The sequence below is a fragment of the Sciurus vulgaris genome (genome assembly GCF_902686455.1).
Source record: "Sciurus vulgaris genome assembly, chromosome: 11".
In the NCBI taxonomy this organism is placed as follows: Eukaryota; Metazoa; Chordata; class Mammalia; order Rodentia; family Sciuridae; genus Sciurus; species Sciurus vulgaris.
This window is the reverse complement of record NC_136472.1, coordinates 9,840,266-9,854,672: the sequence shown is the minus strand read 5'-3', so window position 1 is coordinate 9,854,672 and position 14,407 is coordinate 9,840,266. Positions and strand designations below refer to the sequence as shown.

General features: G+C 41.5%; 1 protein-coding gene and 1 pseudogene across 3 annotated transcripts in view; one reads left to right on the top strand and one right to left on the bottom strand.

Moving 5' to 3' along the window:
• ATL3 (atlastin GTPase 3) overlaps nucleotides 1–14,168 on the bottom strand; it is a gene marked incomplete at its 5' end in the record, with an annotated part of 59,147 nt that extends 44,979 nt beyond the window's left edge. The window contains one exon of one of the 2 annotated variants that reach the window (XM_079102174.1): nucleotides 14,078–14,168. In XM_079102174.1, the coding sequence (XP_078958300.1) occupies nucleotides 14,078–14,168 (91 nt within the window). Of the gene's footprint in view, nucleotides 1–13,741; nucleotides 13,974–14,077 lie in introns of those variants that run through there. The other variant, XM_079102175.1, reaches the window with a different exon arrangement.
• On the top strand, nucleotides 2,254–4,345 carry LOC306638834 (geranylgeranyl pyrophosphate synthase-like; annotated as a pseudogene). Its single transcript has one exon. The product of its transcript is annotated as a geranylgeranyl pyrophosphate synthase-like (transcript).
• Nucleotides 14,169–14,407: the final 239 nt, after the last annotated feature.

Here is a 14,407-nt window from a genome sequence, read left to right as displayed (position 1 = left end):
TACCTGTACATATAACTACTGAAAAGAAACACATTTCCAACCCAACCTTGTAGCTGGAATATGACCATGTGACTAATTTCTGGCCAATGGGAAGTGACTGGAAATGACATAGGCAACTTCCAGGGCAGGCATTTTTCCCCCTTCCTTCTGGCTGAATGTACAAATGGGAGTGAGTCATCTGGAGCCAGTAGATACAAGCAACACCCTAAAATACTGAAGTAATAAGACAGGAAGGGCCTAGGACTTTGGGCAGTATAACTGCCACACTGGTTCAATCTTATGGGAATGAAAAACAAAAGTCTGTCTTACTTAAATCACTCATTTGGTGGCTCCTTCAAATACAGCCAAACCTAGGAACCAGCCTCCAAGTAGGTGGGACTACAGGGGTACACCACCATACTTCACTGAAAATAGTCTTTCCTCTCCTCTCTTGCTTCCTACAGTACCCAAAATAAAGGAGTACAGGCTGTGTTTAGTTGGGACAGCTGGAGTGATCCTGCATCTCTGTTTACATCAGTGGTACAAACAAGCATCAACACCCACTGGATTAAAAAAACTAACAGTATTCCCTTTGGTTTGGGTGAATGAAAGAGAAAAATTATATTGAACTGTACACACAGCCAGTAATTTAATTTTAACAACTCAAACTCTTCACTTTTCACCATACCATCTCTCTCTTTCGCTTTCTACAGACAAGAAGACTATATTACTAATCTTCCAAGTAAACACTGCATTTCCACTCATTTCTTTTCAAATGTCAGGTAAGTCCTTTGCTAATCCTCACATTTCAGATGCCCCATCTCTTAGAGCCTTTATCAAACCCTCTTCTCTGCACTGTGTCACCTTTCAACTTTGTAGTTTGGTTGATTATCCAAGTCACAGTCCTCAAGTGTTCCCTTGATGATGTCATAGTATTCCTTAGGACTGAACTCTTCTACTTCATTATAGCACATAAGCATATGAGGATGGATGACTCAAAACTAAAATCTCCAACCTTTAAATTGAAGACTTCCATCCTTCTCCCACTGTCTTCTTATTTCCTCTAATTCTTCAATCTCCTTGTTCTCCCAGGAAAATTTATTCTCTTTGGTCTTCCCATTAGGAGAAAGTCAGGTATTAAAGCTAAACATGGTGGTACACACCTGTATTTCAGTAATTCAGGAAGCTAAGGAAGATCACAAGTTCAAGGTGAGTCTGGGCAATTTTGCACAGACTCTCAAAATAAAAAGGGCTGTGAGTGTAGTTCAATGGAAGAGCACTTGCCTAGCACATATGAGGCCCTCAATTAATCCCCAGTTATCACAAAAGAAAGTCAGTCAGTCCATTCACCCTCAGGTACTATCCAGTTCTGGTTCCAAATTTCAAATGTACAACCTATTTAACCATTGTTTCTGTTGTCTGAAATGTTTCCTCCCCCTTGACACCAAGTAAACATTTGCTCATCCTTGAATACTTGCCTTCTCCCTTTGTCCTGATCACCCCACCCTATCCTCTCAGACCCTAACAATTTACACAGTATATTAAAAAGAAAAAACAAGGAGGGGCTGGAGTTGTGGCTCAGTGGTAGAATACTTGCCTGGCATGTGTGAGGCCCTGGGTTCGATATTCCACAAAACATATAAATAAATAAAATTGAACAAAAGATCCAATTGACAAAAAAATATAAAAAAGAAAAAGAAAAAAAAAAAATGGAGATCCAAGATGGAGCACTAGGGGAAGGCTGCATTCCTGGTCGCTCTGTAACTGGAGATTCGAGCAGAGGAAATACTGTTTCTATCAGACAGACTGCCTGAAGATCACCAGCTGCCCGCTGTTGCCTGGAAATCCATTGTCACAGTACCTACAGGTTTGGTTACACACAGAGGCTGCCATCTTGGGACACCAGCCAGGGCCTACAGGTTTGCTGTCACCACTGCCACCATTTCGGAGTGCAGTCACCTTGGTCTGCGGACACAGGCCAGGGCCTGGAGATACAATGGGGTACCTGCAGGTCTGATGGTACCTGAGTCTTTCTGTTGTGTATGCTAGTGGCCACCATCTGGCTGCCTCTTTGCAGGATCACTCCTTTGTATGAGCGCATCCCTGGTAGTCTCTCTGTAAACTGAAAGGACACTGAGATCTTGGGACTGCAGCAAAACAGGGCCTGGAGAAGCTGAAGCCCAGGTCCATCAGTCTGGAGCCAGCAAGCCTGTGAAAAGTTGGAGACTAGGGGCAGTTCCCTGCGGGGAGCACAGGTTGGAGAAACTGGAAAAAACTGGGCTCTCCAGCTCAGTGAATCCTGAAGCATGCAGGGACGGGAGGGGCTGGTTATAAGAGGTGGGAAGCCTGGAAGAGGGTGTGAAGGCATCTTGCTATCAGCTCACCCCACCCTCAACTGGTTTGGCACCCGCTGAACTGGAGCTAACTTTAAACTTCAGACACCCCACCTATTGGCGAAAAAGGGAGAAAATTTCTGAAAGCCAACAGAGGCAATCATTCATTTTCACTGAAACTTCTTTTTTTTTTCTTTTTTTGCCCTCTCTCATACCTCTACCATCTTTGAATGCAAATATTTTTCATGCATCAATTTATTGAGGAATGGAATGTCTAAACAGTATATTACAGTTTTGTTGAGGCATTCTTATATTTTTACTTTTTAAATCTGTATATATTTTTTTTTCTCTCACCTACCTGTCTCCTTGGATTCTCTTCCTCCCATCTCTCATACTAACAGCCAATCTCTATCAATTCCTCCCTCACTCTTACTATAAATTTTTACTTCTGTCTTCTCTCCCTCTCCCTCATAAACATCACATCTTACACTATCTCTGTTCCCTTATTGTCCATCATTTGAAACAATAAACCCTTTTAGCAAACTTATTATTTATATTGTAGACAATAATTGAACACTTCATTTGTTTATTTTGACAAAACTGTAAACAACTTAATAGGAGTCATTTGGTTTAAGGTTCTATATTGTTTGCACTGGGTGCTGTTAACATTGGTCTCCCCCTTAAAGGTGAGGTACTGGAATCCTTCAGGGACACTATAAGACTACAGGGTAGAATCTGTACTGCCTCAGCTCCATACCGCTAGATGAGAAGACACACAAACAACATGAAAAAACAAGGGAACAAAATGCCTCAAACAAACCAAGATGTTCCAACAGCAGAATCCATAGACAACACAGAGAAGAAATGTCAAGAGAAGGAGTTTGAAATAGTTAGACTGATCTTCAAAATAAAGGATGGTACTGGAGGTGAAAATGCAGGATGGTGCATTTTCTTGCTATGAGTAAGAGTAATGTGGCAACGCTGGCGGCTGAGAAGGGCAGAGTTTCGTGGTGAAGTAGGAGGAGGGATTTATGAAGGCACCGGGAGGAGCTTGATTGAACAACAGAGTAGGAAGTTGATGTGAGGTACTGCTGGTCCTGACCGGTAAAGTCATGAGATCACCATGAAACCTTCAGTTTGGAAATTTAAGAACAATGGAGAAAACTCAAGAAACTGTCCAAAGAATTCTTCTATAACCCTACAAGTACTTACTTCAATTACCAGGTAAACAAGTGAGAACCAAACTTTCACAGGCATTTAATCATTGGCTGAAAGTTCCAGAAGACAAATTACAGATTATCATTGAAGTGACAGAAACGTTGCATAATGCCAGTTTACTCATCGATGATATTGAAGACAACTCAAAACTCCGACGTGGCTTTCCAGTGGCACACAGCATCTATGGAATTCCATCTATCATCAACTCTGCCAATTATGTATATTTCCTTGCCCTAGACAAAGTCTTAACTCTCAAACATCCAGACACAGTGAAACTTTATACCTACCAGCTCTTGGAACTCCCATCAAGGACAAGCCCTGGATATTTACTGGAGGGATAATTACACTTGTCCCACTGAAGAAGAGAACAAAGCCATGGTGCTTCAAAAGACAGGTGGATTAGCAGTAGGTCTCATGCAGTTGTTCTCTGACTACAAAGAACATTTAAAGCCAATGCTACTGAATGGTGAATGGGTAAAAGAAGAAATCAAAGAAGAAATAAAATACTTAGAGGTAAATGAGAAAACTGATACAACATATCAAAATCTCTGGGACACTATGAAGGCTGTGCTAAGAGGAAAGTTCATTGTACTGAGTTCATACATTAATACAAAAGAATAAAAAGTCAACCGATAAATGACCAAACATTACCTCTCAAAGTCCTAGAAAAAGAACAAGTCAACACTAAAAGCAGCAGAAGACAGGAAATAATTAACTGATATAGCTCAGTTGGTAGAGTACTTGCACCTTGCAAGCACAAGGCCCTGGGTTCAAATCCCCAGCACCGCAAAAAAAATAAAATTAAAAAAAATTTTTTTAAATCAGAGCTGAAATGAATTAATTGAAACAAAAGAAACAATTGAAAAAATTACAAAAGAAACAACTGAAAAAATTACAAAACAAGAAGTTCTTTGAAAAAAATAAATAAAATTGATAAGCCCTTAGCTACTACTAACAAAGGGAAAGAGAAAACTCAAATTACTAAAATTTGTGATGAAAAAGGAAATATCACAACAGGCACTACTGAAATACAGAAGAAAATCAGAAACTATTTTAAAAATTTATACTCCAATAAAACAGAAAAACTCAAAGACATTGACAAATTTCTAGAGACACACGATCTACCCAAACTGAAATGCAAATCAAAACTACTCTTAAGATTTCATCCCACTCCAGTCAGAATGGCAATTATCAAGAACACAAGCAATTATAAGTGTTGGCAAGGATGTGGGGGAAAACGTACACTCATACATTGCTGGTGGGACTGAAAATTGATGCAATCACTCTGGAAAGCAATGTGAAGATTCCTCAGAAAACGTAGAATGGGGGCTAGGGATATAGCTCAGTTGGTAGAGTGCTTGCCTCGCAAGCACAAGGCCCCGGGGTTCAATCCCCAGTACCCAAAAAAAAAAAAAAAAACTTAGAATGGAATCACCATTTGACGCAGCTATCCCACTCCTCCTTTTATACCCAAAGGACTTAAAATTAGCATACTACAGTAACACAGCCACATTGATGTTTACAGCAGCTCAGTTCACAATAGCTAAACTATGGAACCAACCTAGAAGCCCTTCCACAAATGAATGAATAAAGAAAACGTGGTGCGTAGATACAATGCAATATTACTCAGCCATAAAGAAGAATGAAATTATGGCATTTGCAGGTAAATGAATGGAACTAGAGAATATCATGCTAAGTAAAATAAAAAAAGGCTGCATGTTTTCTCTGATAAGCGGATGCTGATCCATAGTGGGGGCGGGGTGGGGGAAGAATGAAGGAACTTTGAATTATGCAGAGGGGAGTAAGTGGAGGAATTGAGCAGTGGAGATGGGAAGGATGGTAGAATGAGACATACACTATTACCATATACACATGTATGAAAAAAAATTTTTTTTTAAATGCAGGGGAAACTGAAGCAAAAGTACACAAGGAAAGTGTGACAGGAAAAAAGAGATGAATACTGTACTTAATATTTCATGTCAAATTAGGTCTGCCACCAAAATGACTAAGGATTTTATTTATTTTCAAAAGATAACACAAAATTAAAATGAGATCAAAAGTTACTTGGATTGGTATATTTCTCTATCCATTTTCTTCAGTGAAGTTCTATTATTCATTTGCTATACATGTGCTTGTTTTCTATGCTGGATTCCATTTTTCCTTATGGATTTTCACTACTTTTTGAGTATGTGGAATATTAACTATTTAAAAAAACATGTTTTATAACAAAATATATCCATTTTTTTTTTTTTTTTTTTTTTTTTTTGTGCACCAGGGATTGAATTCAGGGGCACTCAACCATCGACTCACATTCCCAGCCCATTTTTGTATTTCATTTAGAAACAGGGTCTCACTGAGTTGGTTAGGGCCTCACTAATTTGCTGAGGCCAGCTTTGCACTCCTGATCCTCCTGCCTCAGCCTCCCAAACTGCTGGGATTATAGGTGTGCACCACCACACCCGGCTCATTTTTTACCATAACAAGTATTATAAGCAGTCGAAAAAATCAAGTCAAAAATGTTAAAGGAAAAAAAAAAGAAAAAACAAGATTCTGGTATCAAGACAGGATAAGGTCTGAATCTGGAATTTTCCTTCTGGAATGTAGCTCTATGAGGCCAGAATTTTTATCTCTTTTGTTTAATGCTATATCCCCCGAGTTCCGAGAACAGTTCCCACATGCAGTAGGCCATCTATAAATATTTGTGGAATAAACAAACTCCACCACTTACAATGTATGGAGAAATTTCTAACCAGTTTTGTATCCATTTATAAATCTAATACACATCAAAGCACAGTGCCTGACACATAACAGGAACTCAATGAACAGAGTTTCCTTCCCACATTCCTGTTTCCACTGAAATCTTGTACATACTACCATTCTACTCACTACAGTAATTATCATATGGTAATTAAGATTTATCAAACAAACTGGGAGATCTTGGGGAATCAGAGAAATTTGTCACCTTCAGTCCCATTACTTAACATAGGAAGAATGTTCCCTAGTAGTGTGAACATAAACCCAATAATACATGTAAACCACTTCAATAAAAATCAGCATCTTCCCTGTCGCTTCCATTCTCCTTCCTTCAAACTCCTTGAAGGTACGTCTTCATCAACTTACCCACCCCCTTCTTAACACCTTGTAATCTGGCTTTCCTCTCAATCTTTTGATACTGTTCTCTAGTTTTCAATGACCTCTCTAGTCAAAGCCAACGGCCCTCCTGATTCTCAGTCAACTCTACCCCTCTATCACAAAACACAAATGCCACCCAGTTCTATAACTTAAAACCTTTGGATTTAGTGATGAGCATATCCCTAGTTCTCTTCCAGACTCATCATCTTCTTTTACTAGTTCTTTTCCTCGTTCATCCTCCAGTGGATATACACCAATGCTCTACTCCATTCTTGCAGTTTTCATTCACTCCCTCAATGACCTCTTTATTCTTGTAAGTTCAACTATACCCTCTATTTTGATGACACAACTTCATTAGCTCTTTAACCTGCATGCAGTCCAAATGCACAACTGCCTAAAGGAAGATTACCTGGATGTTCCACTCACCTCATTCTCAGGAGGAATATGTGGAAATATATTGACCCAAGAATCAGAAAACAAGTTCCTGTTCCAGTTCTTCCACTAACAGCCTGTGTGATCCTGGGCATGACTGGTCTTAAGTCTCATCAATAAAATGAGTCAAATGCTTAACCTTTCAAAACCTTTCCAGTGCTAACATTTCACCAGCCTACATTTAGTATTGTCAGAATGGATCCTCAGTTACTCCACTTCTCTCAAATCTCTTAGGGCCTGTATATTTTCCCAGTTCTCTCTTCCTATAGGTAATCCATCACCAAATCCCATCATTTCTTCCATGATTTAAGTTCACGTTTTGGCAAAAGTATTATTCTAATGAGACAGTAGGTATAGGAGAGAAAAACCTTCCCTACCAGTAAGAACAGAATTCTGGGCCTTGTTCTGCACTAACTGTAGCAGCATGAGGAAATAATTTAACTTCTCTGCATTTCCACTACAAAAATCAGGCAGAAGATATTTTTTGGCTCTAAAATTCAAAGACTTGGTCAACTGAAAATTTCCTGGACACCTACCTAAATTGGTCAAGCTTGCTAGGAAACCTACTGATCCCTCCATTTAACTTAAATTATATAGGACTGGCTAAAGAGTAACCCAAAAATTATGTTCCTGAAAACATTAAAGTAACTTGCTTAGTAATTTACAAAAGGTTTTGGAGTTGTGGATTTTGTTTTGGGATTTGGGGGCTGGCCCCAGTTAGTGCAGTGAAATTACTCTCACTTCTCAAGAATATTAATCTCTGAAGATTTCAGCTAACCTCCAGGGACAGTAACTTTCAGCAGCAACCTACATACCTTCTCCCTTTAGAGAAGCAATTTATTTTCCAAGGTCTACACCTGCACACTGAGACAACAGTTAACACTACGTTACATGCACTTACATGACTATGGATAACAAGTATGACATTTTTACAACTATAAAGATCTTTCTATAGTCACACCTATCATCCATACACATATAAAACAACTTAAAACCCACATGTTACACGAGGGGGATGTGGATCTATGGTAAAGTGCTTGCCTGGTATGCACAAGGCCCTGGGTTTAATCCCTAGCACTGTCAAAAAAAAAAAAAAAAAAAAAGAAAATCTGTTTAAGAAAAAGTTGAATTGTAAAAATACTGTATCAGATTGCCAATCCATGGGCTAGGATTGTAGCTCAGTGGTGGAACACTTGCCTAGCATGTGTGAGGCACTGGGTTCGATTCTCAGTACCACATATAAATAAATAAAATAAAGGTCCATCAAAAACTAAAAAAAAAAATTAAAAAAAGGATTGCCAATTCTGATTATTGCTTTAAGTAACAAGTCAATATTGCATCAGTCATTTCAAGCACGTAGAAAATACTGAAAATCGTTAAATAATTAGAAAGTATTCTAACAACTCATGTAAAAATTACAACCTTTTTTCCTATTTATAAAGTACTGATTTGTCCTTTAATTGTGGCATAACACCTTAATCCAGACAAAAAATAGGTTTCAGATATCTGTTCAAATATTCTCTCTACTTAATTACACTCCATTGTGCATATTACAGCATAACTTTTCCTAAAATTTAGTCCTTTAAAAAAAAAAATGGAGGGGCTGGGGAGATAGCTCAGCTGGTAGAGTGCCTGCCTCACAAGCACAAGGCCCTGAGTTCGATCCCCAGTACTGCAAAAAAAAAAAAAAAAAAAAAATGGAGAGCCAGAAATATAGTTAAGTGGTAGAGCATGTGCTTAGGATATATCACACTCTGAGTTCAATCCCCTGCACACATACACATATACAAAGGAGTTGCACAGGCTGAAAAAAAGTGACTACTAAATCATACGTGAACTTTTTAGTCTCACAAAATATAAATTCTAAGAAATAATTTCTATCATAAAAACATAAGGGGAAAAAGTTTAAGTGACCCTCAAATACCTAAGAAGTCCTTCTGAACACTGACAAATTCAATAAAATTGGGTGATTGAAAGCAGTTACTATTGCTATCAGAAAATTCAGGGCTGGGGGAATGCCTCTTAGCTTGTGCAACTTCTTGAGTTTGATCTCCAATACACACACACACACTCATACAGAATTTAGTCAATTAATTCAACAGTGAAGAGACAGTGTAGATCAAGATTTCTCAACCTCAGCACTACCAACATTTGAGGCTAGGTAATTCTTTGCTAGCGCAGGGGCACATATCCAATACCCTATAGGATATTTAGCAGCATTCCTAGCTTGTACCCACTAGATACCAGCAGTGACACCATTTGTGAGACCCAAAAATGTCTCCAGCCATTTTTAAAAGTCCCATGGGAACAAAAATCACCCAGGTTTAAGAATCACTAGTGTAGAACCAGCCTCAGTACTCATCCTTACCATGCAGAGAATTCTTAAAAGCAAAGGAACAAAGTTACAGAAACACTTTACTGAGCAGATTGTATGACTCACAGTTGAGTTATGACCTGAGTTTTCCAATCCCCTTTTAAAATACCACATTCTCTAAAGGGCAAGAACAACACACCCAAAAACAGAGGCATACCATTTTTATGCCTTGTCTTTACTGGCAGTCGTTAAAGTTCCTGATTCACAAAGCCAAAGAAAATACATCATATGCAAGGGTAAGTACACTAAGCCCTCTCTCAACTCTAGAACTGCCCAGTATGGTTCTTTTTGGTGCTGGGGCAAAGGGTGGGGCGCTAATATTCCATTGGCTTAAGGCAGTGAATGTGACAGCAGATACATAGATAAGGCTGTTTCTGTGGAAAAAAAACTAGTAAAACCCAATAAAATAATGGGGAAAATTTATATTCTAATTAACTAAAGGGCTTAGGAGATTTTTTCCAATTCTTCTATTGTAGAAAATCTTTGCGCCCAGGGGGAGGAAGGATGGAAGGGAAAGTGGAGGTACTAGGGTATTAAATGGACCAAATTACACTATTATAGTGTGTGCATGTCTGAATATGTAACAACGAATCCCACTGTTATGTATAATCATAAAGCACCAATAAAAAAATCTTTGTGCCTTAGTATAAAATGCTGAACATAACCAGATTTTCTTTTGATTAAGAATGGCAGGGCTTAGGACTGGGGAGATAGCTCAGTTGGTAGAGTGCTTGCCTTGCCAGCACAAGGCCCTAGGTTCAATCCCCAATACTGCCAAAAAAAAAAAAAAAAGAGAGAGAGAGAGAGAATTGCAGGGGCTGGCGTTGTGGCTCAGTGGTACAGTATTTTCCTCACATGTGTGAGGCACTGGGTTCAATTCTCAGCACCACATAAAAATAAATGAATAAAATAAGATCCATCAACAACTTAAAAAAAAAAAATCTATTTTTTTTTTTTTTTTTTTTTGAGACGGGGTCTGGCTAAATTGCCCAGGATGGCCATAAACTTGTGATCTTCCTGCCTCAACCTCCCTAGTAGCTGGAACTGCAGGCATTCACCATCATCCCTGCCCAAGGAATTCTGTAGTGCTAAGGATTTATGAAGATCAACTACAACTAATGGTGTTGACTTGGAGAATGCAAGAACAGGGCTGAATCTAAAAATGATAGCAGAAGTTGGGTGAGATGATGCTCAGGCCACTGAGGCAAGATGACATCAACCCAGAATTTCACTGCCAGCCTCAGCAACATAAAAGATTCCTGTCTCAAAAAATATAAAATAAATAAAAATAAACAAAAAGGATAACAGGCTACACCACAGATGGAGAAAAGCTTTTCAACAGAATGAATTCAATAGTAATTTTGTCTCTTACCTAAATACAGGAACACCACCAAAATCAATCTAGTAACCCAAAGGTTCTACTTAGCTATGTTCCAGTTAAATAAGGCTTTCTTAATTAATTGACAATACTTAACTGGTTCATAGTTATCATTTCAGGACATAAATATGCTTACTCACTCCTCTGTTTCTCTGCTATACCAATAAAGCCGATCTTCTAATTCATAATATATTTCAGCTGTCAAATATATCTAGCATGTTCTAACATATATTAGCATGTTCTAAATGCATACAAATAAAAAGCATGTTTTAGAAATCTGCAGAAAGCGGGCTGGGGCTATGGCTCACATATGAGAGGCACTGGGTTCAATCCTCAGCACCACATGAAAATAAATGAATAAATGAAGATATTGTGTCCATCTACAACTAAGAGTATTTTTTTTTAAATTTGCAGAAAGCAACAACTTTTCAAAATAAATATTGATAATTAATAAATTCTGCATTCTATAAAATAATAATTCAAATGTAAGTAACTGCTTACAGGAAAACTTAAATACTAGTATGCAACAGGCATAGAGGCACACACCTGTAATCCCACCAACATGGGAGGATGAGGTGAGAGGACAGCAAGTTCAAAGCCAGCCTCAGCAATGTAGAGGGCACTAAGCAACTTTGCAAGAGTCTGTCTCAAACTAAAAAATAAAAAGAGCTGGGAATTGTAGCTCAGTGGTTAAGTGCCCCTGAGTTCAATCTCTGGTATAAAAAAACTACTATGGAGGCTGGGGTTGTGGCCTAGTGGTAGAACACTCGCATAGCATGTGTGAGGCACTGAATTTGATCCTCAGCACCACATAAAAAAATAAATAAATAAAATAAAGGTATTGTATCCATCTACAACTAAAAATTTTTTTAAAAACTACTATGCAAAATAGAATTACTGGAGAAGTTTTAACTGTTGCCTGTCTGAATTAATTAAATCAGAATCTATGAGTGGCATCCAGATAGTGAGGTTTTTGAAGCCACTGGGTTAATTCTAATGTAAGGCAGGGCTGAGAACCACAACTCTAAGGTAAGTAAAAGATTTTTTTTTTGTTTTAAATAAAAGATTTCCCCTCACTTTTCCCCTTGGTGTTTAGATAATATGCTCTAAGAATTTTTTTTATTATTATTTTTTAGGTGTAGATGGACACAATACTTTATTTATTTTTATGTGTGCTGAGCATTGAAACCAGGGCCTCAAGTGCTAGGCAAGTGCTCTACCACTGCTCCAAGAATTTCAAAGACAACTCAGGAAAATGTTTTAAAATTCAGGCAAACAGGGCTGGGGAGATAGCTCAGTTGGTAGAGTGCTCGCCTGGCAAGCACTAAGACCCTGAGTTCAATCCCCAGCACTGCAAAAAAAAAAAAAAAAAAAAAAAAATCAGGCAAACTTTAAAGTGCAGTTGTGTTACTTGAACACTTTCTCAATATGAAATGCAAGATCATAAAGAACTTTATGATTCTTTAGTGATTGGCCTGCCAATCACTATAGGTCAATTTTAAACCAGTTCTTAAACATGTTGACACACAACTAAGGTTGCCTAAGTAGTCCATGAAAATCGTACAAAGAATGTGTGATCAAGCTGTTCATATCGTTGGGAAACCAGGGAGGTGCAGAAGACTTCATATTTCTTACTTATCCAATTCTCTATTATTTCATTTTAAATAATTAATGATGTGGCCTTTAGCCTATGATAGATACCCAAAAATGAAAAGGGGAGGGAAAAAAAAAACACTTATGTGTTTAACATACTTAATTTTTTTTTTTACTTGCCTAGCATGGGTAAGGCCCTGGGTTTAATTCATAGCACAGAAAAAGAAAATAAGCCTTATTTACTGAAAACTAAGAAACATGCTAGTACACATCTACTCTCTATTATTTTTCTTAATTTTATGAATATGACATGAGATAAAGCATAGCTAATTAAACAAAGTGCTGGCCTAGCGTAATGCTTCGTTATGTGGAGAGTCCTCCCAAACAAATGTCTCCTCCGCTGGTGTTAAAGCAACACGAACTTCGTGCAGAGGCTAGGTTCCGTGGGAACTGAAAAGGGCATTGACCCGAATTCCCCGACCGTATCTTGCAAAGCTGCACACGGGACACCTGTCAGACCACAGGCTTCGCTTCTCCAACCTGCTTCTCCGAAGGAAGCCGTCCGAGTCCGTTAGCTGTCCCCGGCCCTCCACCCAGCAGTCCCCTTCCTGTTGGAATGTGAAGGATGGAACTTATTCGGATGCTCTGCTGCTCTGGACGCTTTCGCCTTTCGATTTCGCAACGGACGCTCCGGGCGCTTTCCGGAGCGCCCGCAGAACGGCGCGAGCCGGGCAGGGTGACAGGCGCAGCGCGGCCGCGGTCCCGCGGACCCACCGGGCCGACCCCTGCGGCCGCGCTGCGGTCCGGAAGCCCCAGCACCACCGACCGCACCAAGCGTACTCAACGGACTGACTGGGAAGCAATTTAGGCCAGTTCTTTTATCTCCCCTGGAGATAAGAGTTGAACACCAACTTTTCCCGATTCTCTCGACGGTGCCTCAAGGTCGTTCCGATAAAACGAAACGCCCAATTCCAAGCGCCCTCCGCCGCCTCCGCTAAGAAACCCCGACGCTCCGGCCTGTTCAGAGGGCAGCGCCTCTCCGCCCCGGCTTCCCGGCCAGAGCCTGCGGGCGCCCAGGCACCGGGCGGGCAGCCGCCCCGGCGCGCGGCCCAGCGCAGCGCAGCGCAGGGCTCCGCAGGCCGGAGCCTGCGGACCCCGCCCCGGGACCCCCGGGACCCTCGGCACCGCCCGGCCGCCGCGCACAGGGGCAGCAGACTACCCCGCGCCCCGGCGGCCGCTCCCAGGACCAGGCTGAGGAAGGCGCCGCCCGGCGGCCCCGCAAAGAGCCCCTGGCGGCCTCACCTGCTCCTCTCGAGGCAGCCGCTACCGCTCGCTGAGGGGACAACATGGAGCCTCCGCCTTCAGCAGAGAAGCAGGAGGGGCAGAGAGGGGCGGGCGGGGGCCGGCGCGAACCAAGCCTGGGAGGCGGGAAACGGGCGGGGCCTGGGCTCTAGAAGAAAACGAAGGTGAAGGAGGGGTGCGTGGAGGCGCGAGGCAGCCTGCAAAGGGCGTGTGGGCGATGCCCGACGCGCGGCCGGAGGCGTGGCGAGCCCGGGCGGGAAAGCGCACGCGGCCGAGGCCCGCCACCTCCCGGCCCGTGTGCGCGTGCGCGGGGACGCGGAGCGCGCCGCCGACTACCTGTGACTGCGTGCTCGAAGCTTCGGCCGGTTGGAAATTGTGGTCCCGCGCTCTCTGGGTCCGGCCGGCGGTCCCCATTCTGCTCACTCATCCGGGGCCCGGAGGAAGCGGAGGGGAGGGGCGACTGAACTACAATTCCCAGCAGGCCGTGCGGGAGGCCGGTGCGGTCCACCAGCTCCGCGGGGAGACCAGCGTGGAGACCAGACCCGGGGCGAGGGCCTTGAGGTTCCCGCCTCCCGCCCGGGAATAGTTTCGAAGTTTAACACCGGCGGGGGGCCCCAGGTGAACCGCAGAAGGGAAGCCTCAGCTCCTTACGACTTGAACGTCGTT